General features: G+C 41.2%; 2 protein-coding genes across 3 annotated transcripts in view; one reads left to right on the forward strand and one right to left on the reverse strand.

Annotated features, from left to right (window-relative positions):
* LOC129133051 (uncharacterized) overlaps positions 1-16,789 on the reverse strand; it is a 143,482-nt gene extending 126,693 nt beyond the window's left edge. Inside the window, exons 1-3 of the mRNA XM_077172186.1 lie at positions 16,655-16,789; positions 14,700-15,876; positions 1,454-1,563 (exon numbers count right to left, since the gene is read on the reverse strand). Coding sequence (XP_077028301.1) covers positions 15,064-15,876; positions 16,655-16,789 — 948 coding nt within the window. The 3' untranslated portion in view covers positions 1,454-1,563; positions 14,700-15,063. The remainder of the gene's footprint in view (positions 1-1,453; positions 1,564-14,699; positions 15,877-16,654) is intronic.
* Positions 15,115-27,860, forward strand: part of TUT7 (terminal uridylyl transferase 7) — a 33,339-nt gene continuing 20,593 nt past the window's right edge. Inside the window, exons 1-9 of one of the 2 annotated variants that reach the window (XM_054652386.2) lie at positions 15,115-15,253; positions 17,108-17,634; positions 21,747-21,922; positions 22,467-22,583; positions 23,306-23,483; positions 23,972-24,060; positions 24,986-25,037; positions 26,707-26,776; positions 27,627-27,753. In XM_054652386.2, coding sequence (XP_054508361.2) covers positions 17,139-17,634; positions 21,747-21,922; positions 22,467-22,583; positions 23,306-23,483; positions 23,972-24,060; positions 24,986-25,037; positions 26,707-26,776; positions 27,627-27,753 — 1,305 coding nt within the window. In that variant the 5' untranslated portion in view covers positions 15,115-15,253; positions 17,108-17,138. Of the gene's footprint in view, positions 15,254-15,666; positions 15,785-17,107; positions 17,635-21,746; positions 21,923-22,466; positions 22,584-23,305; positions 23,484-23,971; positions 24,061-24,985; positions 25,038-26,706; positions 26,777-27,626; positions 27,754-27,860 lie in introns of those variants that run through there. The other variant, XM_054652387.2, reaches the window with a different exon arrangement.

Genomic DNA, 27,860 nt, shown 5'->3' on the forward strand with positions numbered 1-27,860 from the left:
TTAAAATCTCTGTTGACAGGACGAAGAGTGCCCGCAAACCCTCAATTCTGGACAGGAGGAGAACAGACTTCAGGCTGCTCAGGCAATTAGTAATCAGGTCCCGGGGGAAAATGTTTTTGAAGTGTTGACATCCATCAGTACTGGCCACTTAAACATTGCCTCTTTTAAGAGCCATTCCCAACAGTCACCAGTCAAGCTGGAGAGGCAGAAAACCAGCTTGGCTAAACAAGAATGTTCTCTTGGAAATAAGGCAAAAAAGGAAAGTGGATGCCCAGTGGAAGCAAGGTCAAGTGACATAGGAAGAACAGAGAGGTGCTGCTGCTGCTTTCCACTTCAGGGAGAAAATTCATGCAGCCAAAACTCAGCTGGAGTTACAGCTGCCAAAACTGTGGGGAACAGTAAAAAGAGTTTTTTTCAAATATATTAGTGGCAATAGGCAGTATAAAATAGCATCAGCCCATTGCAGGATGAGGATGGTCACCTCACAAACAGAGGCATGGACAATGCAGGGGTATGTAATGCATTCTTTGCCTCCTGTCTTCAACACAGATGGACTGTTCTGGGTTCTTTGCAGGGAATTTGTTGCCAGAGAAATGGTGACACACTGCTGAAATGGTTCTGTGGAGGGAGGGAATGGGGGTTTGGCAGTTCTCTGCTGGGGGTAGGCAGTCTTTGCCCGGCTTGGTGAGGAGATGGTTGTGGTTCTGGGTGCTCGACTGCTCCTGCTCAGGGGTTCGGTGTTGCTGCAGAATTCTCCTTGCTGCCTGTCCGTGAGCCCACTGCTTACAGGAGCTGCTGGCTGACCGGGACCTGCCATTCCCAGGGGACGCTCACCATCTGTGTGAGTGTTTCAGGGGAAGATTGGGCCCTCCCCTTCCTCTCTCTCTCCAGAGAGAGGGTCCCTGCTGTTGGTTGACTGGAACGTCAGCAGCTGCCTTTGCTAGGATACTCACACTGTACACATGGGAATTACTGTTACTGCTTTGTTGTTGTTCCTTGCTCTTCTTACATACATATATATTTTCTACGTCTTCTTATGTACACATATATTTTCTAGTAAAGAACTATTATTCCTTTTCCCATATTTTTATCTCAAAGCCCCATAGTTTTGAAATTATAATAATAATTTGGAGGAAGGGGATCATCTTTCCATTCCAAGAAGGTTCCTGCCTTCCTTGGCAGACACCTGTCTTTTAAACCAAGACACAGACCAAGGCGGGTCTCAGAGTCCTGAGATGGAGGACCATAACTGCAGGAATTATGAACTCCCGGTCAACCCTGAAATTGTGCAGGATGTCCTGCTCCAGTTTTATCCCTACAAATCTATGGGTCCTGTTGAAATTCATTCAAGAGTCCTCAAAGAGCTGCAATTACAAAATCTCTCTGGATGATTTTTGAGTGGTCTTGGGAAACCAGAGAAGTCCCAAATGATCAGAAGCTGGAGAACACTGACCTGACTTTCAGGAAGGGCAAGGAGGACCCAGGAAATGACAGGTCTGTCAGTCTCACTCCAGTGCCTGGTAAAGTTATGAAGAAGTTTATTCCAGGGGTACTGGAAAACACCTGAAAGACAACGCAGTTATCAGTCACAGCCAGCACAGCTCATGAGAGGGAAGTCCTGCTTATCAACCTGGTTTCTTTCATGACTAGGTAACCCACCCAGCTGACCAAGGGAAGCCAGTAAAGTTTTTGATACTGTCTCTCACAGGATCCTTCTGGACCTAATGTGCAGCCCACAGCTGGATAAACACATCATGGGATGGGTGAGCAGCTGGGTCACAGGTCAGGCACAGAGGGTTACAGTGAATGGGGTGACATCAGACTGGGGACCTGTTACTGCTGGGGTTCCACAGGGCCCCATCCTCAGCCCTCTGCTCTTCAACATCTTCATAAGTGACCTGGACACGGAGCTGGAAGGGATACTGAGCAAGTTTGCAAATGATACAAAACTGGGAGGAGCTGCTGACTCCCTCCAGGGCAGGGAGAGGCCCTGCAGAGAGACCGCCAGAAACTGGGAGTCTGGGCAATCACCAGCCATATGAAGCTCAACAGGGGAAAGTGCTGGAATCTGCATCTGGGATGGGGCAGCCCTGGATGTATGCACAGACTGGGAATGAGGTGCTGTAAGCAGTGCCATGGAAAGGGACCTGGGGGTCCTGGCAAGTTGAACATGGGTCAGCAGTGCCCTGGCAGCCAGGAGGGCCAACCCTGTCCTGGGGGGCATCAGGCACAGCATCACAGCTGGGCAAGGGAGGGGATTGTCCTGCTCTGCTCTGAGCTGGGGCAGCCTCACCTCGAGTGCTGGGGAGAGTTCTGGGCAATAGTAAACTATTAGAGAGTGCCCAAACATGGTGAAAGGCCTTGAAATGTAGCCAAGGCCATTTGATCTGTTCAGCCTGGAGGAGACTGAGGGCAGACTTCATTGCAGTTACAACTTCTTCAAGAAGGAAAGAGGAGGGGCAGGATCTGATCTCTCCTCTGTGTTGACCAGTGACAGGACCCAAGAGAGTGGCCTGAAACTGTATCTGGGGAGGTTTAGGTTGGATATTAGAAAAAAGGTTCTTCACCCAGAGTGAAGGGTGGTTGGGCACTGGAACAGGATCCCCAGGGAAGTAGTCAGAGCACCAGCCTGATGGAGTTCAAGAAGCATTCAGAAAATGTTATCAGGCACAGGGTGTGACTTGGGGATGGTGCTGTGCGGGGCTGGTAGCTGGACTTGATGATTCTTGTGGGACCCTTCCAGTTCAGCTTATTCTGTAATTCTGTGGACTTGTGACCTCCAAAACAGGCTTTCTTCAATTTTCTTAGCTATGTCCTCTTGCCAAAGCTGAAATCTTTTTGGGGAAGAGTTGGGGGACTTCGCATATTTACATTAGATTTTCAGGCATCCAACAGCCTCAGCAGAAAGCAGTGCTTGTTCACACCAGACACTACTGAAAATCCTCCACATTCCACTAGGGCACAAGGATGGCATCCATCCTCCAAGAGGATTGCAGCAAAAATCCCATCTCTCCCTGTTTATCCAGAGTGGCCAGAGACAGAAGCTACAGCTGTAGGGGCACAGGGAGTGTGCTGTCCTACCACAGAGGCTGAGTGCAACAGGACAAAGCACAGGTCCTTCTGTGGTCCCACAGGCACCACTTCCAATACAGCTCTGTTCATATGTACCTGCACTGTGCAGCTACATGACATACTAAAGATACTGACCAGAACTGAGTAATTTTCTGGGTCTTGTCCTACTGTGTAACTGTTATTGTCAGTGCTTCAAATGAGACTTTTAGAGGTAAAACATGGGAAACTTTTCCCCAGAAAGAACAATATTACAAAGTCATATTCTCTCTCATCTGCCTGTAGCTTTTCACTTTTAACAACTCATATTACAAAATCACAACTATAACTAGTTTACCTTAAAACTTAGAGCAAACATTTTCAGTTTAAATACATAAAGATAACACATGGGTCTAAAGATAACACATAGGCAGCCTGATTTTAGAGAAATTAAGGACCATCACTGAATCCCAGAATTGAAGGAAGATCGATATTTCTGACTACACAGAGTGCACAACTTTGAGCTCTTTACTGCCCAATTGTTACAGGCAAGCAACTTGAGAAAATCGTGATGTAAAAGGGACTTTAGCCCATGCTGTTTGCTGAATTATGGCTGTTTTCTATTTTTAAAGTCAATAGAAACATATCTGTGCTAAAGAACTGAGTATCTGACTCCTCATGTTTACACATTCATATATATACACATATATGTAAGCACATGTACGTAGGCTATATTTACTGAAAGCATTTAATTCTTCTTACAAAGCAATGCTTCCTATAAACAGTAAATTAGAGAAACCAATACTATCTATACAACAAGAAATTTGCACAATAAGCAATTTGTCATGTTCTGTACCTATAATTTATTATAATATTCAAAAAATCCATTAACCTGGGAACTAAAAAACATGTGGGGGTCGTAAAACTATCCACTTAATAAAAGACTTACAATGTTTTTAGCTAACTGAGGAACTGGGATTTAGGTTGATGGAAAGGATTATTGCTTAATATTTTCCGTAACGTCAGCAATCTTGTCAAAATCTCCTGGTTGCTCTGAGAGTAGGAGACATCTGTTTTACGGGGTGAGCACATATCCTGGAATGTCTGCCATCTGCCTGTTGTGACAGCATCACCAACAGGCTTCATTATACCTTCACATGTTGAGCATGGTTTACACTTCACAGTGGCATGGAAAAATCCCATAGTCTACTTATTCTAGCAGAAGCTTTGTTGTAGACACAGTCTAACAAAGTCCCCTTGCCAGCATCCTTTAACTTATATGGTGAAAATTTGCAGACTGTATCAGCATGTGAACCATTTTGCCTTTTTCACTGCACCACAGGTTTGACATGTAACTTCCATCAGGAGGATGTGCCTGTGTAGCTGTCTCTCCTGTTCTAGCTTGAAGGTTGTGATCAGTGGTGCAGTCCAGTTGAAGGTTATTTTCTGGTGGCGAGCCCTATGGTTTCATACTGGAGCCCCTACTGTTTGATATTGTCATGAATGACTGGAACACTGGTACGCAGCGTGCCCTCACCAAGTCTGCAGACAGTACAAAAATGTGAGGAAAGGCTAATATGCCAGAAGGTCCTGGACAGCCTGGAGAAACTGGGTCACAGGAACCCCATGAAGTTCAACAAACAGAGTGCAAAGTCTTAACCCTGAGGAGAAATATCAGGGGCAGGTAAATGCTGGGTTCTGAACTGGCTGAAAACCAGCTCTGCAGAGAAGGGACTGGTGGTCTTATGCACACCAAATTTACTACAAACCAAAAATTTGAAGAAAAACATGTCAGCAGCTTCTGGAAAGGACATTACATGCAGGCTGAGGGATGTGATCCTTTCCTTCTACTCAGGCTTCATGAGTTAAATAGAGGTTTGGCCCAGTTCTGGGATGCTCAAAACAAAAAAGAAGCATGGTCAGATTGAAGCCAGTCCTACAGAGGGACATAGAGATGATGAAGGGACTGTGGCATCTTTCATAGAGGAAGAGTGTGAGAGAGCTGGCCTCTTCATCTGTGGAAGACTCAAGGGATTTCATCAGTGTACATATGTACACAATGTGATAGTGCAGAGATGACAGAGCCAGGCTCTACTCAGTGATGTCACCGAGAGGACAAGCACATGAGCACAAATCAAAATACTGATTTCCATTTGAAAGTATTTTTTACTGTGAAGACAGTTAAAAGCCTGACAGGACTGCCCAGAGAGGCCACATCATCTCAATCCTTGGAGATACTCAAAATCCAACTGGATGTGTTCCTCTGTAACTTGCTCCAGGTTCCTCTGCTTGACAGAGATTTATAGACTAGGAAATCTCAAGATGTCCCCTCCAAATTCAGCCCTGCTGCAATTCTGCGACAGTAGTATTGACAAACCTTTGGAACTACACTGAAGTTTACAGATCCATGTAACTGGACAGACATGTCTTCTAACTCTATGTATATGAACAGAAGGTGTTACCCTTTCAATTTATGAGATTTTTCATCAGGACTTTTATTTCTCAAATTCTTAATTTTATAACAGATATAGGCATGTTTTCTGTCTGAGGGAAGTGACTCACTTCTGAGGAAAAGATCAGATAAAGAGGTCTTCTAGAGCTTTTTAAGAACATGATAGTTAGCTAAATATGTTTCACCTGCCTCTCATACAGTCTCCATACTTCTGAGTAAAGAAATTATTCAGGTGAAACATCATTAGAATAAGAAAGTCTTTCACAGAATGGTAAACTATTCTAATATATTCTGTTAGCTGACACAGAGGTCTTGGATGTGGTACATGCTAGCTGTAATCTAGTGATCCAGAGGAATGGCAGAAATCTCAGCCTGGGAGGGCAGGCAAAGCAGAGATTGCATAGAAATTGTGGCAAAAGGCTCTACTTACTGGACCAGTCTGAAGCCTGTGCTCCCATTTCCCCCTGACCATGCATTGTCCTTATCCAGACCAGCTAAATTTTTAACCATGTTTTATTATTTTAACCATGTTTTATTATACTCTTATTTCACTGCAAAAGCATGTCTTTACATCAGGTATTCATGGGTGATTTGAGCTGTAATTTTCCAGCAATGTTTTTGAATCTGCTGCCATCTAGTGAGTAGACATCAATTTGAAATGTACGGGCTTTGCAGACAGCAGTCATTTTAACTTCTAGAACATGCAAGATTTTGTTCTGCTCTCCCTTCATATTAGTGTGTAGCTTGAGCAACCTGATCTATGAAGAGGTGATGCACTTAGGATGAGGGAAGAGCTGTGGCTATCTATGGACCTTACTGAAGACTTTAACATCATTTCACAAGGCATTCTGGCTGATGTCTTAGGTAAATGTACTTGTTCACTGCATTAAAAACTGGCTGGGCCCATAGGGTGTTTGTGAGTAGAGTCATATCCAGCTGGCATCCTGTCACTAGTGGGCTCCTCAAAGCTCAGGGTCAGGGTCAGTCCTATTTAATGTCTTTGTCAATTATTTGGATTAGGAGATTAGGTGCACCCTCAGTCATTTCCCAGATGACACCAAGCTGGGTAGGACAGCTGACCTGCTTAAGGGCTGGAAGGCTCTACAGAAGGATGTGGACAGGCTGGATCATGGGCTGAGGTAAACTGTATGAGGTTCAAATAATGTGAACTACCAGGTCCTGCCCTTGGGTCACAACACCACTATTCACTGCAACAGGCTTGGGGCAGAAAGGCTGGAAAGCTGCCTGATGGAAAAGAATCTGGGGCTCCTGTTCAACAGCTGGCTAAACACGAGCCAGCCCATGCTCAGGTGGCCAAGAAGGCCAATGGCACCATGGCTTGCATCAGAAATGTTGTGGCCAACAAGGCCAAGGCAGTGACTGTCCCTCTGTACTGACACTGGTGATGCTGCACCTCGAGTACTGTGTTCACTTTTGGGCCCCTCACTGCAAGAAAGATATTGAGGTGCTGGAACTTGTCCAGAGAAGGGCAAAGGAGCTGGTGAAGGGTCCTAGCACAAGTCCTATCAGGACTTGAGCAGCTGAGGGAAGAGGAGGTCTTTAGCCTGGAGAAAAGGAAGGTCAGAGTAGATCTTATGGCTCTCTACAACTGTCTGAAAGGAGGATGTAGCAAGATAAAGGTTGGTCTCCTTTCCCAGGTAACAATGGGATAAGACAAGAGGAAATGGACTCAAGCTGCACCAGGAGAGGTTTAGATTGGATAGCAGGAAAAATTGCTTCACTGAAAGGGCGGTCAAGCTTTGGAATGGGCTGCCCAAGAAAGTGGTGGAGTGACCATCCCCAGAAGTATCTAAAACACATGTAGATGTGACATGATTTAGTCGTGAGCACAGTGGTATGGGTTAACAATTAGACTTGATGATCTGAAAGGTCTTTTCCAAATACAAGGATTCTATGGATTCTTGGATTCTTTTCTTGTTCAAGGGAGAAGGTACCAGTGTACTCACACCACCACACAAAACGTGCAACCCTGTACTTCTTCCTGCATGATAAAGAGAGAGAACATGTGGAAGTGGGACACTAAACCTACTTGGAGACTAGGGGTACTGGAAGGAAAAGCAACAGCCAAAAAGCATTCACCCAGAACAATTACTGTACCTCTGTCTGTTGAGCCAAGTAGAAGGTGAGATTGTACTTTTGACCCTGATTAAGGGACTTCCATTTTGCAGTTCCAAAAATCAAGCAATAAAGATCCCAACCAGGAATAGAGGGGCCTTGCCTTCAGCCAGGCAGAGGACAACTGGTTTTACTGGACTGTATGCATTTGATGGCCTGTAACATCAGCCCCACAGGAGTCTAAAGCTCTACTGGACACTGGTGCGCAGTATACACCAAAACCACCAGTTACAAAGAGGCAGAATCCATCTCTGCATCTGGAGTAATGCAAGTATCCTGAGAGCTGTCCATGTTGGAGGCTGAGGTAAGCCTATCTTACAAGCAGCAATTGTGACCAGCCCACAGATCCATGTGTCCTTGCCATAGAATACCTCAGGAGAGAATATTTCAAGGACCCAAAAAGGTAGAGCTTTTGGTATAGCTGCCATGAGTACAGAGAGGATTAAACAGCTGTCTAGTTTGCCTGGTCATTCAGATGATCTTTCCATTGTGGGGTTGCTGTAGGTTAAAGAACAGCAGGTGTTAGGACAATACATCAGCTGCATACTGAACCAACAGAGACTCTGTGGTTCCCATACATAACCCAATCCAGTGACTGGAGAGTCAAGGAATCATCACTAAGACTCATTCACCTTTTAATAAGTCCCTCTAGGTCAGAGCAAAAATGTAACAGAAAGCAGAGGCGAACAGTGGACTGCCATGTCTTGAATGATGCCACACTGCCACTGTGTGGTGCCCTATCAGACATACTAGAATTCCAATGGGAACTGGGGGCAAAGGCAGCCAAATGGTATGCAAACACTGATATCACTAATCTCTTTTTCTTGATCCTTTTGACAGCAGAGTGCAGGCCATAGTTCGTTTTCACATGGAGGGTTATCCAATACATTTGGAATCAACTGCTCCAAGGGTAGAAACACAGGCCTACCAGTTGATGCAGATAGATCCAGCCTGGACTCAAACAAAGTGAGACCCCTGAAGACTTGCAATATATTAGTGACATTATTATGTGGCGCAACACAGACAAGGAAAAGTATGAGAAGGGGAGAACATTATTGCCAATTCTCTTGAAAGTGGGTTTTGCTATGAAACAAGGTACGGTCAATGTACTTGCACAGAAAATCCAGTTTGCGGGAATGAAATGGCAAGATAGGCATAATCATGTCTCAATGGATGTGATCAATAACATAACAGCTATGTTTTCACCAACTAACAAAAAAGAAACACAAGTTCTTGGGTGTTGGACATTTCTGGAGAATGCATATTCTAGGTTACAGTCTGATTGCAAGCCCTCTCTATCACATGACCCATAAGAAAAACAACTTTGAAAGGGGTCCTGAGCAGCAGTAAGCCTTCGAACAAACCCAGTAGGAGACAGTTCATGCATTAGCACTTGGGCCAGTCTGAAGAGGACAAGATGTTAAAAATGTGCTTTATACTTCAGCCATGGTTAATGGCCATACATGGAGGCTCTGGCAGAAAGCTGTCAGAGGGACTCAAAGTTGACCCCTAGGGTTTTGAAGCCAGGGATATAGAGGATGTGAAAGCCATTGCACTCCAGCCGAAAAAGAAATACAAGCAGTCTGTAAAGCAATTTGAGCTGCCAGTTGCTAATGAAGCACAGTTCCTTCTGGTGCAATTTTGATTGCCCATGCTCTTCTGAATGTTCAAAAGGAGACTTTCCTCTACACATCATGCAACTGATGTGACATGACTAAGTGGATCACACTGATAATCCAATGAGTTCACATGGGAAGCCTTAACCAGCCAGGAATCCTGGAAGTGATCATGGAGTGCACAGAGGGACAAAATTTTGGAGTGTCACTAGAGGAGGTGACTCATACTTAAGAGACCCCACTGTATAAGAAGTTACCAGAAAATGAACCAATATGCCTTGTTTACAGACAGATCCTGTCATGTTATAGGAAAATATTAAAGGTGGAAAGCTGCTGTGCTATATATTAAGTTGAAGAAACTGCTGATGGACAAGGTAAACTGAGTCAGTCTGCAGAAGAGAAAGCACTCCAGCTGGCTTTAGACACTACTGAAAGAGAAAAATGACCAGTACTTTATCTCTGCTCTGACTCATGGATTGTGGCAAATGCTCCAGGGGTGGCTATAGCAATGAAAGCAAAGCAGGTGGCAGAGCAGAATTAAACCCATCTGGGCTGTTGAATTGCAGTGAGTTATTGCTGCTCGTGTGGTGAACCTGGTTATAAAAGTACATCACATAAGGGTTTACGTAGCAAAGAGTCTGCCACTGAAGAATATCAAAACAATGAGCAGGTGGACCAAGCTGCTAAAATGAAAGTGACTCAGATGCATCTGGACTGGGAATATAAGGGTGACCTATGACATATATCTGATATGATATATCAAAACATGTACAAAGAGAAGAAACATACAAATGGGGCCATGATCAAGGCATGGATTGGATCACTGATGCCATTGCAGAGGCTACCCATAAATGCAAAGAATGTACCACAATTAAACAAGCCAGGAGCTAAAACTTTTTTGATTTTGAAGATGATGGCTGAAATACCAATACAGGGAAGACTATCAGACTACCATGAACTTGCCATGGAAAGCACCATCTGCTTACAGTGATGGAAGTGACTATTGAATGGTTAGAAACATACCCTGTGATCCATGCCACTGCCGGGATTATTGTTTTGGGCCTTAAAGAGCAACTTTGGTGGTAACTGAAATAATTCAATCAGACAACAGGACTCATTCCAGAAGCAAACTTGTAGCCTGGTCAAGGGGCTCAACATCAACCAGGTGATCACATTCCCACTTACGCACCAGCCTCCAGGAAAGCTGAATGGCTGTTAAAAACTACAGTGAGAGTAACAGGTGCTGGGACATTGGGCTGGTATGAAAGTAAACCAGTAGGAGAAATGAAGACCACCCAATTACCTTAAAAGACATTTCAGGTCAAGGTTACAATTTAATAGAAAGATTACAATAATGCAATAATACACATTAAAACTGGCTTAGATCCATAAAGTCAGACTACAGCCTGGAATCCTGTTGGCCAAGGTGGTGGTTGCAGTCCTATCAAGTGGTGATTGCAGTCCTGTTGAAGTGATGGTTGCAGTCAAAAGTGGTGGTCCTCCTCTGGATCTACCCAGGGGTGGTGGGGGTCCCCAAACACCAGAATTATACATAGTCAAGTTCAGATGGGAATGCTCAGTACCTCCCCCGGGGCAGGCAGTTTCACAATGGAATGATGTAATACTTTGAGTCATTGCAGCTGCCTGTTCTGCTAGTGCCATTGAGTCCATTATGGGCCATTGGCAGAGATGACCTCTTCAGGATCAGTGGGACTGAGCTGATGTTTCCCCAGAAGGAGTTAGCATTGCAGAGTCATTTGTGAAGAAAAAGAAACCCTCCACTCCTCAGAGTGTTTGGCTCTCTCCCTTATCTCATTTAACACCCAGCTTGTAGCTTGAGGTGTCAGCTGGGCAACTGCTGGGCATCTACTGGGCATCTACTGCAAACCCATCACTAACAGTTTGTCAGAACTGGTGTAGAGGGCACATCCCAGTGCTAAACTGGAATGCATCTCCAGTAACCAGGACATACATTCAAGCATTGTGAAAAACATTTAGCAGAAGCCACTTAGCTAGTTAATATTAGAGCATCTGCCACTTGACCTGCCGAATCAAGGCCTCTGCGCACTGTGGAAGAAGAAAGATCCAAAGAGTATGTATGAGAAACTGACTAAAAGAAACAGTTATTCCTTCTTCAGGAAAGGGTAAACCTATTCATGGGATGGTTTTTACTCAGGGACCTGGATGGACTTGATAAACGCAGTAAGATGGGCAAGTGCTATGTGCACCTCAAGGTGATTTAATCCTGAGTGAAAATAATTCACTATTTGAGTTGTGAGATGGCAGTGTTACTCAATACTGTATATCATCACTGTATGGCTGCAACCTATTGAAGGTATTATAGCAAAAACCTCTTGCTGCTAGCAAAGCTAGAGACAAGAGCAGGAATTCATTGTCTTGTTAAAATTTACAGCCTAGTCCAAAGGGACCAGGGCTGGAGAATGTAATGGATGTACTTTTAAATTGTTGTAAAACGTGACTTGAGCTGGTTGTTACAGAAAGCCCTACAGCAGAAACTACTCCAAGGATGATGAAAGAATGAATACAATGAAGGATGAACATCATAAGAAGCAGTTGACAGGAAAAGATGTGTGGTAATGTCTAATCAAACAATTTGATGGCTGAGGATATGGTTGTTAATGTCTTTGAAATGGGTCTCAATGTTTCTACCAACCTCAAGCAGCGGGTTTGTTACATAACCTAGACAGATTGACTGTAGAATTTTAGGAAAATAGACAAATGAGTCCAGACCAAGTGTACTGCAGAACCTAGAAAACTTAAAATTTTGAATTTTGGAGGAAAATCACAGGTTTGAGGGGGGAAATATATGGTAAGTGGTTCAGGAAACCTGTGCCTTTGCAGTTCTTCAGCCAATGGGGATAGTAAGAGGGCAACATGCCTCCTTTTGTCCTAAATGGGAATTTAGGACAAAAGGAGGCTTCATCCTCTAAAATCTCTAGAAAGAAACCTGATGGGGGTAGGCCCCAGTGGGCCCTTTCCCTTTATAAAATAAAGTTGCAGGACTCTTCTCTCTCCTTTGTGGACACTGGCTTTCCATGGTGTGATTTTCCACACACAGTGTGAGTGCAGCAGTGACCTGACCAGAGCTGCCTTCAGTGCCAAAAGACTCCAGGCAACACACTACTTCTCCCATCCTGAGTGACCACCATAACAGATGGAGCACAAAGTCAAACAACAAACAAACACAGTGAGCATTTTGCTGATAATTATGGACGTTTCACAAACATTTTAAGGGGAGGCAGGTATTTGATAAGGTGGGATCTTAAGATGACATAAATGATATGGAATAACTAGTGGAGAATGTTCTAGTTTGGGCTGGGGTAGAGCTAGATTTCTTCATGGTAGCTGGTATGGGGACAACGTTTTGGATGTATGTTGGGAAAAGTTTTGGTAATACAGAGATCTTTTAGTTACTGCTGAGTAACACTTAGCATCAAGGCCTCTTCTGCTCCTCATACCACCCCACCAGCAAGAAGTCTGGAGACATACAAGAAAAAGGACACCGTATTTGGCCAAGTTCTTTTGGGGTGTAAATGGCTATATCCACTGTCTTCCGGAAAATCTCATCATAAAGTATCAGATAGGTTTTCTGATTTATCTGCAAGTGACACAGTCTATCACTGATGAATACAAAGAGCAACATTGTCTTCATCAGTCTATCACTGATGAAGACAAAGAGCAACACTTCCAACATTGCTTCTAGTAGCTTAGTAGCTTTTCAACATGGAGAGTGTTCCAACACTAAAATGCTGAGGTGACAAAGCAAGTATGGGGTGAGGATCCAAGAGCTGTCTGAGTCACAGTCAAAACAGGAGTCTACCTCTGCTTCCTACCAACTCTGTGCCTGGGCAATCCTATCCACATTAGCACAAGTATGGCAAAAATGTAATCCCAAACTGGCCCAGTTTGTCTCGCAATTTCACATAAAAATGCAATCCTTTATTCCTTGGTGAACAAGCTTTCATAAAGGAAAATAGTATCTTTTCTACAACAGCAAAATAAAACAAAACCTATTTAAAGGATATATAAAATATTTGCTTTCTCAAACTGTAGAACAAAATGTCTGCATCAGATTGAAGATCAGTACTCAAAAAATTCCAGAGACTACATTTCTTAAAAAAAAAAAAATTGTGATGGCCAATTCTGTGTTTGTTCTTCAAGCTCAGTCTTATAATTTATAGGCGTATGGCTGGTCTTACTTTATTTAGTGAGTTGTACTCTTTTACTATGCCTTAATTTCTCTCTCTTATTTAATTACTGATAAATTCAGAAAGAGCTGCTAGTTATCTTTCTTGTTTCAGGATATTTGTATTCCGCATGCTAAGTTTACTTTTTTTAAACAAAAACTGACTAATTGCATCTTCATGCTACCTATTTAGGAAAAAAAATCTCAGTGGATCAAAATTTAGGCTTTCCAAGCAAGCAGCATATGTGTTTAGGACACATGACACTTTTAGCCCATTTTCTCTTATTTTTGTCTGACCATAGAAAATGCTAGTATTTGAGTATACAATAATCCATCTAATTGAAATTTATATGTTAATCACTGACTTTTATAAAAATCATAGGGATTTTAGCTTCATAAAAATGACAAAAACTTTAGACAGTCTTGCATGGCTGCATTAGGCAGAAGTTTTCATCAAACCCAAGATTGTTTGACCCACCACAGCCACTATGACATAAGCAGAGCCTGACATATGCTGAGCTATGAAACATGCTGAGCCTGCAGCCACTCAACAATTTTATGGAAGAAGGAGGCATGACAGGGTTCAGAAACGTTTTCATGTTTGGTATCCCAGCCACACCTGCTTACAGCAGTTGTTTTGGTAAGATATGCTATCTTTCCATGCCAGGCCCTTTCCAGAAAGCATCCTACCAGGAAAGGGTAATAGAAGGGAGGTCAAAAGTATATTTTGACTGTTAATGCAAAGCACTAGGCTGCAAGTTCCTATCTTGGAAAGGAACCATAAATTATTCTGGGAAGTCTCTGCTATTTACCAATCTTCAAAACCTATATACTTGTACACACATTTTGCTAAGAAAATTTGAACTGGAATGGGAAGGTGAATTCTCATGAGGACCACCTCGCAAGGCTTATTAAGAGTCCCTCTTTTCCATAAATATGAATTCAAAAGCATGGTAGAAAGAGACCCTTCTCAACAAGCCAGTAAATTAGGCCAGTAAATTAGCCAGTAAATTAAACTTGTTTTCTGGGAGAAAACTGCAATGTACATTATTCACCTCTTCAATGACCAAGAAGATCAATGGCTTCCTAGCCTCTATCAGCAATAGTGTGGCCAGCAGGACCAGGGCAGTGATTGTCTCCCTGTACTCCGCACTGGTGGGGCCGCCCCTCAAATCATATTTGAGCTCCTCACTGCAAGGGCATTGAGGTGCTGGAGCCTGTCCAGAGAAGGGCCATGTACCTGTGCAGGCCTGAGGCAGCAGAGTCTGGAGCACAAGTCCTGCACCACTCCAGGCTGAGAGAGCTGCGGGTGTTTTAGCCTGGAGCAGTCTCAGGGGAGACCTCTTTGCAGTCTACAGCTGCCTGAAGGGAGGGTGCAGCCAGGTGGGGGTCGGCCTCTTTTCACAACATCAGGTGCCAGGAGAAGAGGGCAGAGCCTCGAGCTGAGGTAGGGGAGACTCAAGTTGTACATCAGGAGTAGTTTCTTCACAGAAAGGGTGATTAGACGCGGCAACGGCCTGCCCAGGGAGGTGGTGGAGTCACCTTGACAGGAAGTTTAAGGAAAGACCTGACGCAACACGTCGGTGCTCGGCCACGCACGCTTTCTAGGCCCGCCGGGCCGGCTCCACCCCCGCGCCCGGCCCTGTCCCGCCCCGCCCCGCCCCACCGGGCACGGAGGGCGGGCCCGCTCTGCCGGAAGCCTCGCGTGGGTCGGGCGCGCCGGGGGAGCAGCGCCGTTTCCGTCGCGCCACAATGGCGAGCTCTGGGCGGCGGGCGGCCCGGCGGTAGCGGGCGGTGAGTGCCCTTCTCTTGGCGGCTGGCGGCGGGCCGAGGCCTTTCCCGGCAGCGGGCGGTGTCCACCGGCGGCCTGTGCCCCTCGCTCGCCCCTTTTCCTCCCTCTCTCCCTCCCTACATCTCTCGGTCCCCTCGTGCCTGGTCCTACCGCGGCCCCTCTGTTCGTGGGCTGTGTCCGGCTGAGGCGGCAGGTTTGGGTTACGCTGCGCCGCAGTCCCTTCACCGGAGTCGGGGCTCGACAGGAGGGGGCCAGGGACTCTCGTTAGCCTGTGGGAGGCGGAGGAGAAGTGAGTCGGGAGCTGCAGCGTGGCGACAAGGGAGCCCTGGCCCGCCTGCTGTAGTGTGTTCCCTGTGCCGGTATCCCAACACCTGCGCCTGGGTCCCGCCGGCAGCCTGGGCGGCGCTGCCCGATGCTGCAGGCCCCGCTGGCAGCCGTGTCCTGCCCGTCTGCGACGCCACTGACCCCCCAGGGCAGCCCCCTGCCCACACCAGGCTCGCACCTCCAGTCGCGGTCCGGAGCTGGAGACGAACGTAAACTTTGACTTTTCGGTTTCCTTCCTGTGCAGGGACGTGTCGCCATCCAGCCTGGCGGCAGGGTGTGGGCGTTGCTGCTGGGGATGACTCTAAAACAGGCTGGGTTTAGGTCACTCTGAAATTCGGGTTTGACAGCGTTTCTTGCCTAAAATAGGAATCAAGTGCACTTCGTGTGTTTGAAACTTTTCTTTCCGCTCTTAGTTGGAGCAGCTTCATTACCAGAGATGTACATAACTGGGTAAAATACTGTTCTTTAGGACAGGAATCCTGTTCGTTTTGTTGCTTGTGTGGGACCAAAAAACTACCTTCATTTTAAGAGGGTCATAAACACTAAAAGCCTCAGTCAAATGCAGACACTGAGTTTCTTAAGAGTGCCTTTGTGGCCTGCAGAACTTTAAAAAAATTAAAATGTGAAAAATCAGGTACCCTACTCCCATATTAATCATAACAGAAGGACATTTTGTGATATTTAGGTGCTTGAAAATGCTCTTTACAGTTTTATCTGCATTCTTGAGAATATATGTGTATTTTGAAAGAGAAAATCTGTTTTGTTTGGTTGTATGCGTCTATATTTAAATCATAAAATACTCAGTGTTGAGAAGACCACTGCCACTTAACATGTTTTACATAGTCTCTTCCTGTAGTTTCCTTTTCAAAGTCCACATGGTTTATTGACAGCATTGGAGTTAGACCTCTGGGGGAGTGTTTTGCATTAAGAAAGGGGGATGGATGTGCAAGCAATTCAGTGGTCTAGATGTTTTAGACAATGCTAAAATAATATGAAATAGGAGCGCTTAATACTGAGTGATGGTCTGCCTAAAATGTGCAGGAGAGCACATTGTTTCTAAGTCACTGTATCATACTTGCCTCATAACTATATTGCAACTTAACTTCGCATCTGCCTGTCTTCTGATGATCACAATTTTCATTCCTAACAAGGTTAACAGTGTCTACTGTAGGCAAAGAAGAATATTCTGATACGTAGAATGGCCTTGGGGCCATCCTTCCGTCCTTTTTTGCCTCCTTCAACCATTCTTCCAAAGCTTTCCTGTGCTAAGCTGAGGCTGATGTAGACTCTTAAAATTTTCTATCTGTTCTAAAGACCCTAGGGCCTGGAAAAGCCATAGGCTGTCTCTACATTTTATAAGCCACCCACAGGTGTTAAGACGTAAGACAAGAGACCTAGCTGAGTTTTGGAGTGCCTTTTCTTGCCTTGGTTTAATCCAGGGCTTTGATTGTTGAGATTTCCATAGCAGTTAATACCCAGTGTTCATTCCTTGATTGGTTTTAAAATACAGCTTTTAACTTTTTGATTTCTAGGTGGGAATCGCTGAATTGAACAGCAATAACCATGGGAGATGCTGCAAAACCTTGCTTTGCCAAACAAAATAAGGAACAGGAAACTTTGTATCCAGAAGAATTAAAAGAAAGTCCCTTACAGATAGACTACCAAGTCATGGATGAATATGGAAGTGGCTGTAGCAATAAAATAGATACCAGCCTGCAAAAGAAAAAGGGATCTCCAGGTCATTATGGAAGCAGTCCCAGGCGAGGGCCACGAAGTGTTTTGAGTAGCCCAAACTCGCTTAAAAACACAGCTTACTGTCAAGGGTCAAAGTTAAATGATATCCAAAGAGACCACATGAAGAAGTGGGGATCTGATGATCACCATGGTACTTCTGACACCTGGAGAGAGTACCGTTCTGCTGCCTGGATTCCTGGGCATGGCAGGACAAGAAAGGACTCTTTTCACGAGGTTGAAGGTTCTGGAAACAGAAATGTAAGACGACAACTTCAGGAAGATTTAATGAGCAAAGATGTGCCAGACATGCAGAAAGGAAGTTCTGGTAATCACATTTCTTTGTTTTGCATAGCTATCCAGTAAAGTAGCTTACTACATGTGTTACTGAAAAGTAAAATTTCAAGATTCACTATTAAAGCAAAAAAGTGTTTTTGTTCTGTCATGTATTGTAAACTATTGACTGTTCTGTACTTCTAGCACTTCAGACAAATTGTTACAGCAAATAATACAGAACTTGTTTTATAGATTGTGTTGTCTTTATAGTTTAGCCTGTGAGTGATAGGAGTAAGTAGATTGCAGCATCTGTGTAGTGTCCCTGTTTGTTGTTTTTCCCATACAATTTGATGGATCTGTCAAGGCTGGTGAGAGATCTTTCAGTTAAGCTGATAACAGGGTCAGATTTTTGGAGCTACCAATGAGGTCTTTAACAATGTGTTGAAGATTGAAGGCAATGCTGTGTCAGTGTTGTGAGAACTCAGTACAGCAGTAACATGAGTCTAGTTCTTCGTATATATTTAACTTCCCTGTGAGCAGTTGGTACTAATACTCAGAGTACAAACCCAAAGCATTGAAATGTCAGGAACGACAGCCTAAGGGAGGGTGAAGTGATTGATACAATAGTATTTTCATTGAATGCAAGTAAAGCAGAAAAAGGAAGCTTAAATAATATAGAGAATATAACTTGTGTGTGATGCTGCTAGCATGGAATGCCAGTTGACAAGAAACCTGTCTTATTTTATTTGAGTGGGCACCAAAGACAATAGTGATCAGACCCTCTGCTGAGAAGAAGAGCTCTGGCTGGTTGACACTAGGAAGTCCAGCAATTAAATGTCCTTTCCTGTGATACTAGCTGTCACTAAAAAGAAACTGCGAACAGATTCCCAGGGTCTCTCATTGTTAGAAGTAAGCTGCACACAGCTCAACCTCATCTCTCTCATGAGGAGAGAGCAGGATGTTTTCACAATTTTTTTCTTCAGTTAAAGTTTTCTTTAGTTTCTTCTTTTACTGGATGTAATGGACTTTTTTCTGTGAAACTTCAGGAACTCACCGAAATAGATTTTTGGAACCACTGGCAATTATACTTGAGAACTTAAGAGAAGTGAGCTACTGATTACAGGAATGGGCATGTGTCTCTTAAAAGAGGAATTAAAATAATTGGTGTGCAGTTTAAATCTTGGGGGTCAGATTTGGAACAAATAATATACTGTAAGCATTTGAAAGGTAACAAAGATAAGAAGTAGTAAGTATGCATTTTTTACTAAAGGTATGCCAAGCCCTAATTTTTTTATTTAAAATAGGCATCAGTCCCCTGTGGACATGGGAAAGGCAGTTGGTAGGTGTTGCTTGTACTAGTACTGTACTACTTTGGATACTCTTATGTGACAGTTCTGTAAGTAAACTAGTGGAAAATTGTCTGGATTCAATTAATGTAAGAGACTTGCAGAGCTAATTAGGTAACTATACTCAGAAACTACTGAAGATTTTGTCAGTTAAAGAAAGTAGTGAATGAACATCTAGTGAGTGAGGATTCTATTCCATTCAATGTTTGTTATACTACTGCAATGATGAATGAAGACAGCAGACCTATTAATAGTGTGCTCTGAAAATTGAATATGCTGTGGAGCTGGTAGGAATGGAATGCTGGAAAGCAGGAAGGTCGATTGAAATAACTTTGCACAGTTGGAGAAATGACCTACATATAGGATGAAATACAAAGGATATGTAAATGCCGTTGTTTAAGGAGGAATATTAGCTGTACAAATAAAGGAGGAAAAGTTACCATAAAGTAATATTTTTTTTGGAGAAGGATCTGAAGTGATAGTGAATCAGAAGATGATAATGAGTACTCATTATCATGGGGTTGTGAGACATGAAAAATGGCTCACAGTCTGAAGTACCCCTTTTTCTGAGTAGTCCTCCATCTAGTTTTGACACCCCACTTGTATGAATAAAATGGAAGCCGTGCAAAGAAAAGCAAGAAGGTTGTCAAGATATGTAGGAAACAGAAGCTATTCAAACTGTAAACAATGCCCAATATTTCTGCAAAATGAAGAGGGTAGGGAGGCATATTAACAATCGTCTGTGTAGGAAGCTGTAAAAAGCTGATGTAGTAAACTATATTGTTTCTTTCCAGTAGATGGGACACAAAGCAATGGGCCTAAAATTGAGCAAGAAAGATTCAGATGAGGAATAAAGGTCAAGTTTCTAAAGGTAAAGCTAGGGAGGTTCTGGAGAGGTTGTCTGGACAGCTCATGGAAAAGGTACTTGAAGGCCTTTAAGAACAGGTTAGGTGAGCATTGCTCAGATTTGACAGAGTTCGTTTCATCCTGCTGTGAAGCACAAGCATAGCATAGCTCACCTCTTGAGGTCCCTTCAAAAGTTCTGTGTCAAGTAGCAAAATTACTGAAAATGTTTCTTCTAGAATTTACTTGAAATATTTTGTGCAGTTGTCCTTTTCATTGCCTTCATGTCTTTTTTTTATTGTAGCTCATAAGGAAGTTTACCAAATCTCTGAGACACTAGTCTTTAGTACTTTATTTAATCATTAACCTATAATTAGATTGTCACTGTTGTACCTACCAAATATTAGAAGTATTTATTTAGTTTGTAAATTTTTTTTAAGTTACTTGCTGGCTACTGAAATAATTGATAAGTAGGTAGTTGTCACAGGCTTTTCTGTGAAAACATTGATATATACCTCCAAGTTCTATCCACACTGATTAGTTAAAAAATGTAGTGAAACAGATGTGGCCCATCTTAGGAATTTGAGCAGAAGTGTCGATGCAAAAATGTAGCATGTGGGGAAGGTTCAGAAGTTCAGACTTCTATTTCTGCTCCCTAGAGATTCCTTTGGAGTACTGCTTCTACACTCTGTTAGGCCTAAACTCTCTTTATTGCTGCTTAAACTTGTGCTACTGCTGAAAGAAAGAAATTATATTACCATCTTTGCCCTGATACTGTTTACACCACTAATACATGCATGCTGCATAGTGAACTGAATCAAATAACTGGTCACAAATACACAACTCTGTTGCTACCCTTTTGCCAATCATTAGAGACAAAAATTGTGGTCATGAGAAAGAAATTTTTAAAGGTATTTGGAAGAGGAGGGGTTTTTTTTGCTTTTTTTAATTACTACAAATTAATAAATTAATAAATCCTCATGCTATGATAAAAGTTTGGGAGTCTAAGGAAGTGGCATAAACTTCTTAGAAGAATGGAACTTTAGAAATCCCAGGCATTGGGACATCCTGTATAGCTGTACAAGTGAAAGGCAAGGTGTGAAAATCTGATGTGTATATTTATTCCTGAGATGAATTTTACAGGTGTTGGCTTTGGGTCAATAGCAGCTTCTACTTCAAAAATTTGCTTAAAAGTAGAAGTGGTATTTAGCTTAATTTGTTCTAGACCTTTTGCTGTAAACACAACAAGCTTTTTAAGCCTTATTATTATAATAATGATGACAGTTTTACATCTTTATTAAAGCAATATGCACATACTTAGCAAGTCCATTCTTTAGACTCTGTAGCCAGCAGTGGTGCTTACTTTTTTCCACTTGTTTATTTAATATTGTGAAGGTAGTACTGATCCATATACTGGTTTAGCTGAAAGGTAAATTACATTATCACTGGTAATAATTCTTTGTTAATAAATTGTCATATATGAGCTAAGCCACAACAGTGCCATACCAGAGTGCTACTAGGTCATATAAATCATTCAAATTGGACTACAATTTTTAATTCTGTCATACTTTTAGTCTAGCTTATTTGTCTACCAAAGCCTAGCCGGGCATCCCAAAATCTTTGGACATATTCTGTATTATCGGTGTAATGACATACAGGTGTATCTATTGCATTTAGTTCTATTTTTCTTTTTGCCAGTTTTAACAGAAGTATCTAAATAAGGTAATTTTCTTCAGTGGAACAAACTAATTTATTTATTTGTAGTTTGGGACAAAGGTACTATAGATTGTGATACTAATATACACTTATCATTATCCAACTTGCACAGGACAAATTGTGAAACCAAACCAGGTAGGTACATTGTGCTTTCTTTGACTCTCAAGTAAGTAGAATGTTAATTAAGGAAAAAAAAAATTAAATGCTGTGTGGCAATCTGCAGTTATTTGACATGTTTCCTCTCAAAATTCTTTATAAGAAATGAAGAAGCTTAGAAAACCAAGAAGATTGAGAAGAACGAGAAAAAATGAGTGTGATCATGATGAAGTGGAAGATCCAGTCATAGATGAATCTGTGCTGTCAGCAAAAGAACTTCTGGGACTGCAGCAAGCTGAAGAGCGCTTGAAACGAGACTACATTTATAGACTGAAGAAGGTGCTGCTGTCTTTACTTGTACAGATAGACCTCTCCTATTTTTTGCACTTTTGTATATTCTGGATGGTACACTTTGAGCAATATCTGTGGTTGTAGCTAGAAAGTTTAGTTACAGAATTTAAGTAACGATATTGCTGTTAATGAATGGTAGAAAAAAGAGGGTTTTCCTTTTGGGGTTTTTTGCTAAAACATTGCTAACAGTTCAAGCTCAAAAAAATGGCTGCTCCTTTAGTTCTTGAAATTACATCACATCTTAATTAAATTGCTGGAGTAGTTGTTTCTTCAATTAATATATTCTTCCATGGGCATTGGGTATTTTCTCCTGTAAAAGCTAAGGTGTTGGGTGTGATTGATATGATATCATTCTTCTGACATTATATTTGATGTGCAAACTTTTTGATGGCAAATAAGAAGTGAAGAAAGCTAAAGTGAGTGAGTATACATTTCAGAGTTAATCCATTGAACTTAGCGAGAGTACTGAATGAAGTGAAAATAGTACTTTTATATCTATTTTAAGGGTGTTTTTTTACTATCTTTATTTTAGCAACCTCGAAGCTACCCATCAGCAAAATATACCTGCAAGTTGTGTGATGTTCTGATTGAGTCAGTGGCTTTTGCTCATAAGCATATTAAAGAAAAAAGACACAAGAAAAGCTTAAAGGTGAGTTTAGCACAAGAAAAAAGTATAAATTGTAGTTTAATGAAACCTTTGTTACCCCATTAAAAATTATGAAACTGCACTACTTTTAAAACCATTCCACATTTAGCTTTTACCATGTTTCAATCTTTTTAAAATCTGTTGTATAGTGATACTAATGAAAACAGTAAGCTTGGGACCTGGACTTTGCAATGAGCAGTAGGAATAAGCAAATAAAGTTGGTATGGAAGAATTAGAAGCTATAGCTTATATGTCAGAATTAATATTTCAGTTCAGAAATACTGCAAAAATTAAGCACCTGTGGAGTATTACAGAGTTTATATGTAAAGGAAATAGGTTTGTTTTGAGCATAAGCTTCAAAATAACTTCCAGCGTAACATCAATTTTACCTTTTTTTTTAACATCTACTTTCTCTGCTTGAAGTGGACAAAAATATGTCTTATGCAGATTTTCTGTTTCTTCCTCTTTAGCTCCTGCCTTTTCACACTTCATAGGTGTTGAAAGAATTGGTGATTTTTTTTTAAATGTGCCAAATACATATACATATATATATCTCTGAATGTTACTGAAGCCTCCTGGAGTATCAGATTCTTTATTGCTTCCAATTATCTACATTACCTGGAAAATTTGTGGTGGTGGTATTACATGGGATGAGTTGTTGGCATTCATTTTAGCATGTAAAGCAACTCACAAAACTCATTAAAACATTGGTCTTATCTTGAAAGGAAAAGCAAGAAGAAGAACTGCTGACTGCTCTTCCTCCTCCAACGCCTTCCCAGATACAAGCTATTGGTGTTGCTATTGAAAATGTTGTGCAGGAGTTTGGCTTAAGTAATGAAGATCTAGAAGAAAGGCTTAACATTAAAACAATGATGGAAAACTTGCTGCGTCAAAAATTGCCAGGTATTATTTGCAATTTAAGTGCTAGATACGCCAACTTATTAAAAGCAAAACAACAACAAAAACTGAACAAAAAAGAAATCAACCAAAAAAAAATCCCCAACAGCTTATGAAATGAAAACTGAATTAAAAACCTTGGCTCTCTAAATTCTAAAACAGCATGTTTAGTTACTAGTCGGTTGAACAACTTGATGTAGCAATATAAACCTGTTCCAGAATTAAATTACAATGGTCTTCGTGACCCAAACAGGCCTGTAGTAAAAAGTGAAGATAAAAAGGATGTGGGAAGGATTTGACCTTCATGATAAGCCTTTACCAACAATAGCATGGGAGGCAGGATTTAGTAACAGTTCAGGGCTTTGAAGACCTTTTTTCTTTTCCTGTGCTTACCAAAACCAGGTGTAGGTTTAAGATCTATTAGCAATGCTGTAAGTAGCTACAGACTTAGAGTTAGGCATAGTGTAAATGAAGTATAATTCTTTTTGTTGCAGAGTGTTCATTAAGATTATATGGCTCCTCCTATAGCAGATTTGGCTTCAAAACTTCAGACTTAAACATAGATACCCAGTTTCCTGCCAATGTAAGTAAGGCCATTTTATTAAGTATGTGTTAGTGGTTTTGAATGTGGTTTTTTGGGGTTTTGCATCTTCATGTAGACTATATTGTAAATATATTTTTATAGTGTGGTAGTAACACTTATTATAAAAGCCCCTTGGGTAAAACAGAGGCAGTCTGGTCTTAAAATAACATTCTTCATAGAACAGTAGTCATCAGGCAGTGTAATACATCTTTGTGTTTTGTTGAAACTTCTTCTGAAAACACTTAAAACATCTGTACTCTAGCAATCCTCTGAGACAGATGATTATTTATATTCTCTAACAGCTGGAAAAAATAACACTTCTGTGATTTTGTTTCAGTACTGATCCTGGTTTTGTACTGATATATTCACATATGCACATTTTGACTACTAGGTTATATCTGAGCCATGAAACTCATGGTTATTTGTATGTGGAGTAATTTAAGGTTTTTATTTGTCATGTTAATTGTTTTTATGCGTCTCTGTGCTTGAACATTGAGAAGGAATTAAGGACATGATTCCATACTTAAACTTACTCATTCTGTAGTTGATTTGGCAGTCACATTGTTAGAATTTAACATTTCCTTTAGGAAACCAAGAATGATCTAAGTTCATAAAGTGCATAGAATTCTAAAAAGCCATAATTCCAGTCTTTAACATGATGTAGGTCCACTGTGTCAGAATGCAGTCATATTTAAGCACACTGAAACAATAATTCTGTTGGTGGGGGTTTTCTTACCATAACCAAATCTTTGATAGAGGAAAAAACTTCAGGAACAATTTCCTTCAAAGCAAGCAGAGCTCATGTTCCTTTTGATGCAACTTAATAGTGAAGTACATGTAGAGGTGGTTTTAAATTTGAGTTGTAGAAAATCACTTTCTTGACAGGTGGTTGATACAAAACCAGCTTTATTCCTTTTATTGACAGATGACTCAACCAGATGTTCTCTTACTTGTGCAAGAAAGTCTCCAGAACAGTGGTAAGAAAAAATTGCTGCCTTGTCAATTTCATTAAACTATTCCTGTTTAGTATTGTTGAATTTCACCTCTGCTGAGCAGGTGTATCACATGCTATTTGTTTTTTAGAAAGATATGAGACTGAATAATACTGCAGAAAAGAATACATTAGGAAAACTACTTTTGGTTTGACATTCATTATTACAAGGGCTGAAGTCCTCTTATTTTTGATGATGTGAGAAATTTCTAGGGAGGCTTTCTTCTACATTATGAGTGAAGATGTCATTACACGTGAGGTAGACTCTGCTGTCCTTCCCCGCCTGCTCTATTAGCCATTCCTTGTACAGAAAGCAGCCAAAGTTCTTTAACATACGTAACAGAAACCCAGTAATGTACTTTCACATTGTGGTCTCTTTTCCTGTAATTACCTGCACGTGTCTGTCAGTGCACATGATGGCCTTGATGACTGCATACAGGCACATGGGTTTTTTTCAGATAGCTTAGCTCTGCGCATTAATACGAGGAAATAAAGTTTAAGATCCTTTAAGAAACTGCCCTAACTCAAACCAATTCAAGCATATGCAGACAAGAAAAAGAATGAAAATATTGGGCAGGGGGGAGGAAAACTCTATTATTTTTAAATGCAGATTGCAAACATAGCTTCACTGTTTTCTTGCCTTGCTTTATGCCCACAGATGGGAAACCACACCATATGATTCAAAACATGTCTGTTTACTGACCTAGATTTTCACAGTGGCATCCCCACCATCATTGTATGTGCATTTTATTATCTGGACCATTATGGTCTTTGAGAATGGGGTTATTTTTAAGTTTGATTAGAGGAAGAAGACCCAGATCTCATAAGAAATTAGGATCACTGTTGTATCACAAAAGCAAGTAATATTTGCATTAACATGTTGTGCAGAGTCTTCTCTGTGAGTGAGAAGATACAAGAATAGAGTATTAAATGTTTGATGTACCTCAGCTGCAAAAGCAAGATAATTTTCAGTGAAATTAGGTGTCCAGTTGGCTAAGTAATATCACAAAAATATTGTCATTTCAGAATTTTTGAGTAAAGTATCTAAAATTGTTTGACAGTTTCCTCCCCTCCTGGCCCAGTGAAACCATAGTTTATCAAAAATTAAGTCTAGTTTGGATCAAATCAGCACCACTAAGAGAAGGGACTAGGGAGGCTGACAGCTGAATGATATAAAGAATAAGGAAAAAAAGAGAAAAAGCATAGCAAAAGGATATCATGTAGGAAAGCCTGTTCTATATTTACATAAAAGATTGTCAGATAACCAGGGAAAAGTTTCTTTCTATATAGTAGTGATGTAACACTGTTGGTTTTTTTTTTTTTATTTTTCACACTAATATTGTTCCATAGGTGTTGTAGGTCTCTCTGCATGCCTCAATTACTGAAGCCAGCTCTTAACAAAAATATACCTCCTTAATTTTACCTACTGTATATATATGAATTTTGAAAAGTTCTGGTTTTTCTCAGTATTTTCCTAACAGTCCTTCATGTATAGACCATATTCTTCTTATCACATGTACTTTATTTTTCTCAATATAAGTCATTATATCAGAAGCTGAAATTCTACCTGTACTCCTCTAGTTGCATCCAGTTCAACGTATTTTTTATCAACATCATGCTTAATGTGGCTTCTCCTTTTTCTTTTTCCCATTTAGAATCTTTTACGGAAGTTGATGCAGATTTCCATGCTAGAGTACCAGTGGTGGTGTGCAGAGAAAAGCAAAGGTCTCGGTTGTCACTTTGTGTGTTCTAATAGTATATAGCAATGTAAATTATATTACCACCTGATAAATGACGTTTCTGTACTAAATTATTACAGTTCCATGGATCTTGAAACACAAACTAACACTCATGGGCAAGTCATTCCTAGCCTAGAATAAGAGGGTAAGGGTTGTTCTGTCCTCAGCTGTGTATTTCCCAACCCCTTCAACCATTATGGCTTCCAGCATGTACCCTTACCCTTCCATTTGGGATTATTGCTTAAGCAGAAACTTTCCTTTCTTATAGGTAGAGTAGATACCATATTAAATTATAGATTTCTGTAAGGATAAGAACAGTTTGCTTAGCTTCGCTTGTATTTTGAGAAAAGTGAAAAATATTTTATTTTGCCCATTTGATGAATGTCAATTAAGATTCATGAAACATTCTATGAACAGCTACTGATAAAAATATTACCAGTTATTTGGCTACCTTGATTTTTTGGTGTTTAAAAATATTTTATGTTATGTGAAAACAGCATAGAAACTGTTTGATGGTGGGTGTGGTGTGGGAAGACATTTTTGTTTCATGAAGGAAATGAGCACTGTAACTTTTTCAATTCAGTAAATTAATATTAGAAAAGTACTTAAATTTGAATTGTATCTTAAAGCACTTGTACAGAAAATTATAATCACATATTCTCAACCTAATTATAAATCTAATTAGTATTGCATGCTGCTTTTCATGCAGAGATGCTGTCTTTGAGAGGCTGTCAAGTCTTTCCCTACAGCCTTCTGCTACACTGTTCTGTGAGGTGTTTTCTGATCTATGGATGTTACAAAACCTTAAAGATCTTTCATTTCTTTTTGGATTTTAGTGGCCTTATTTGTAAAGTGAGTGCAGGGAATGAGAATGCTTGTCTGACAACAAACCATTTGGCTACACTTGGAAAGCTGGAACCTACTATTGTACCTTTAGTGATTGCCTTCAGGTACTGGGCAAAGGTGAGAGTCATTTGTATCCCTTATCTGTGAATAAATATTGAATTAACTTTGATATTATGCCTGTAGTTATCGTTTAGAAAATGATTGTTGAAACAGCCCTTGAAAAA

This window comes from Agelaius phoeniceus, chromosome Z (genome assembly GCF_051311805.1).
Source record: "Agelaius phoeniceus isolate bAgePho1 chromosome Z, bAgePho1.hap1, whole genome shotgun sequence".
Taxonomy (NCBI): Eukaryota; Metazoa; Chordata; class Aves; order Passeriformes; family Icteridae; genus Agelaius; species Agelaius phoeniceus.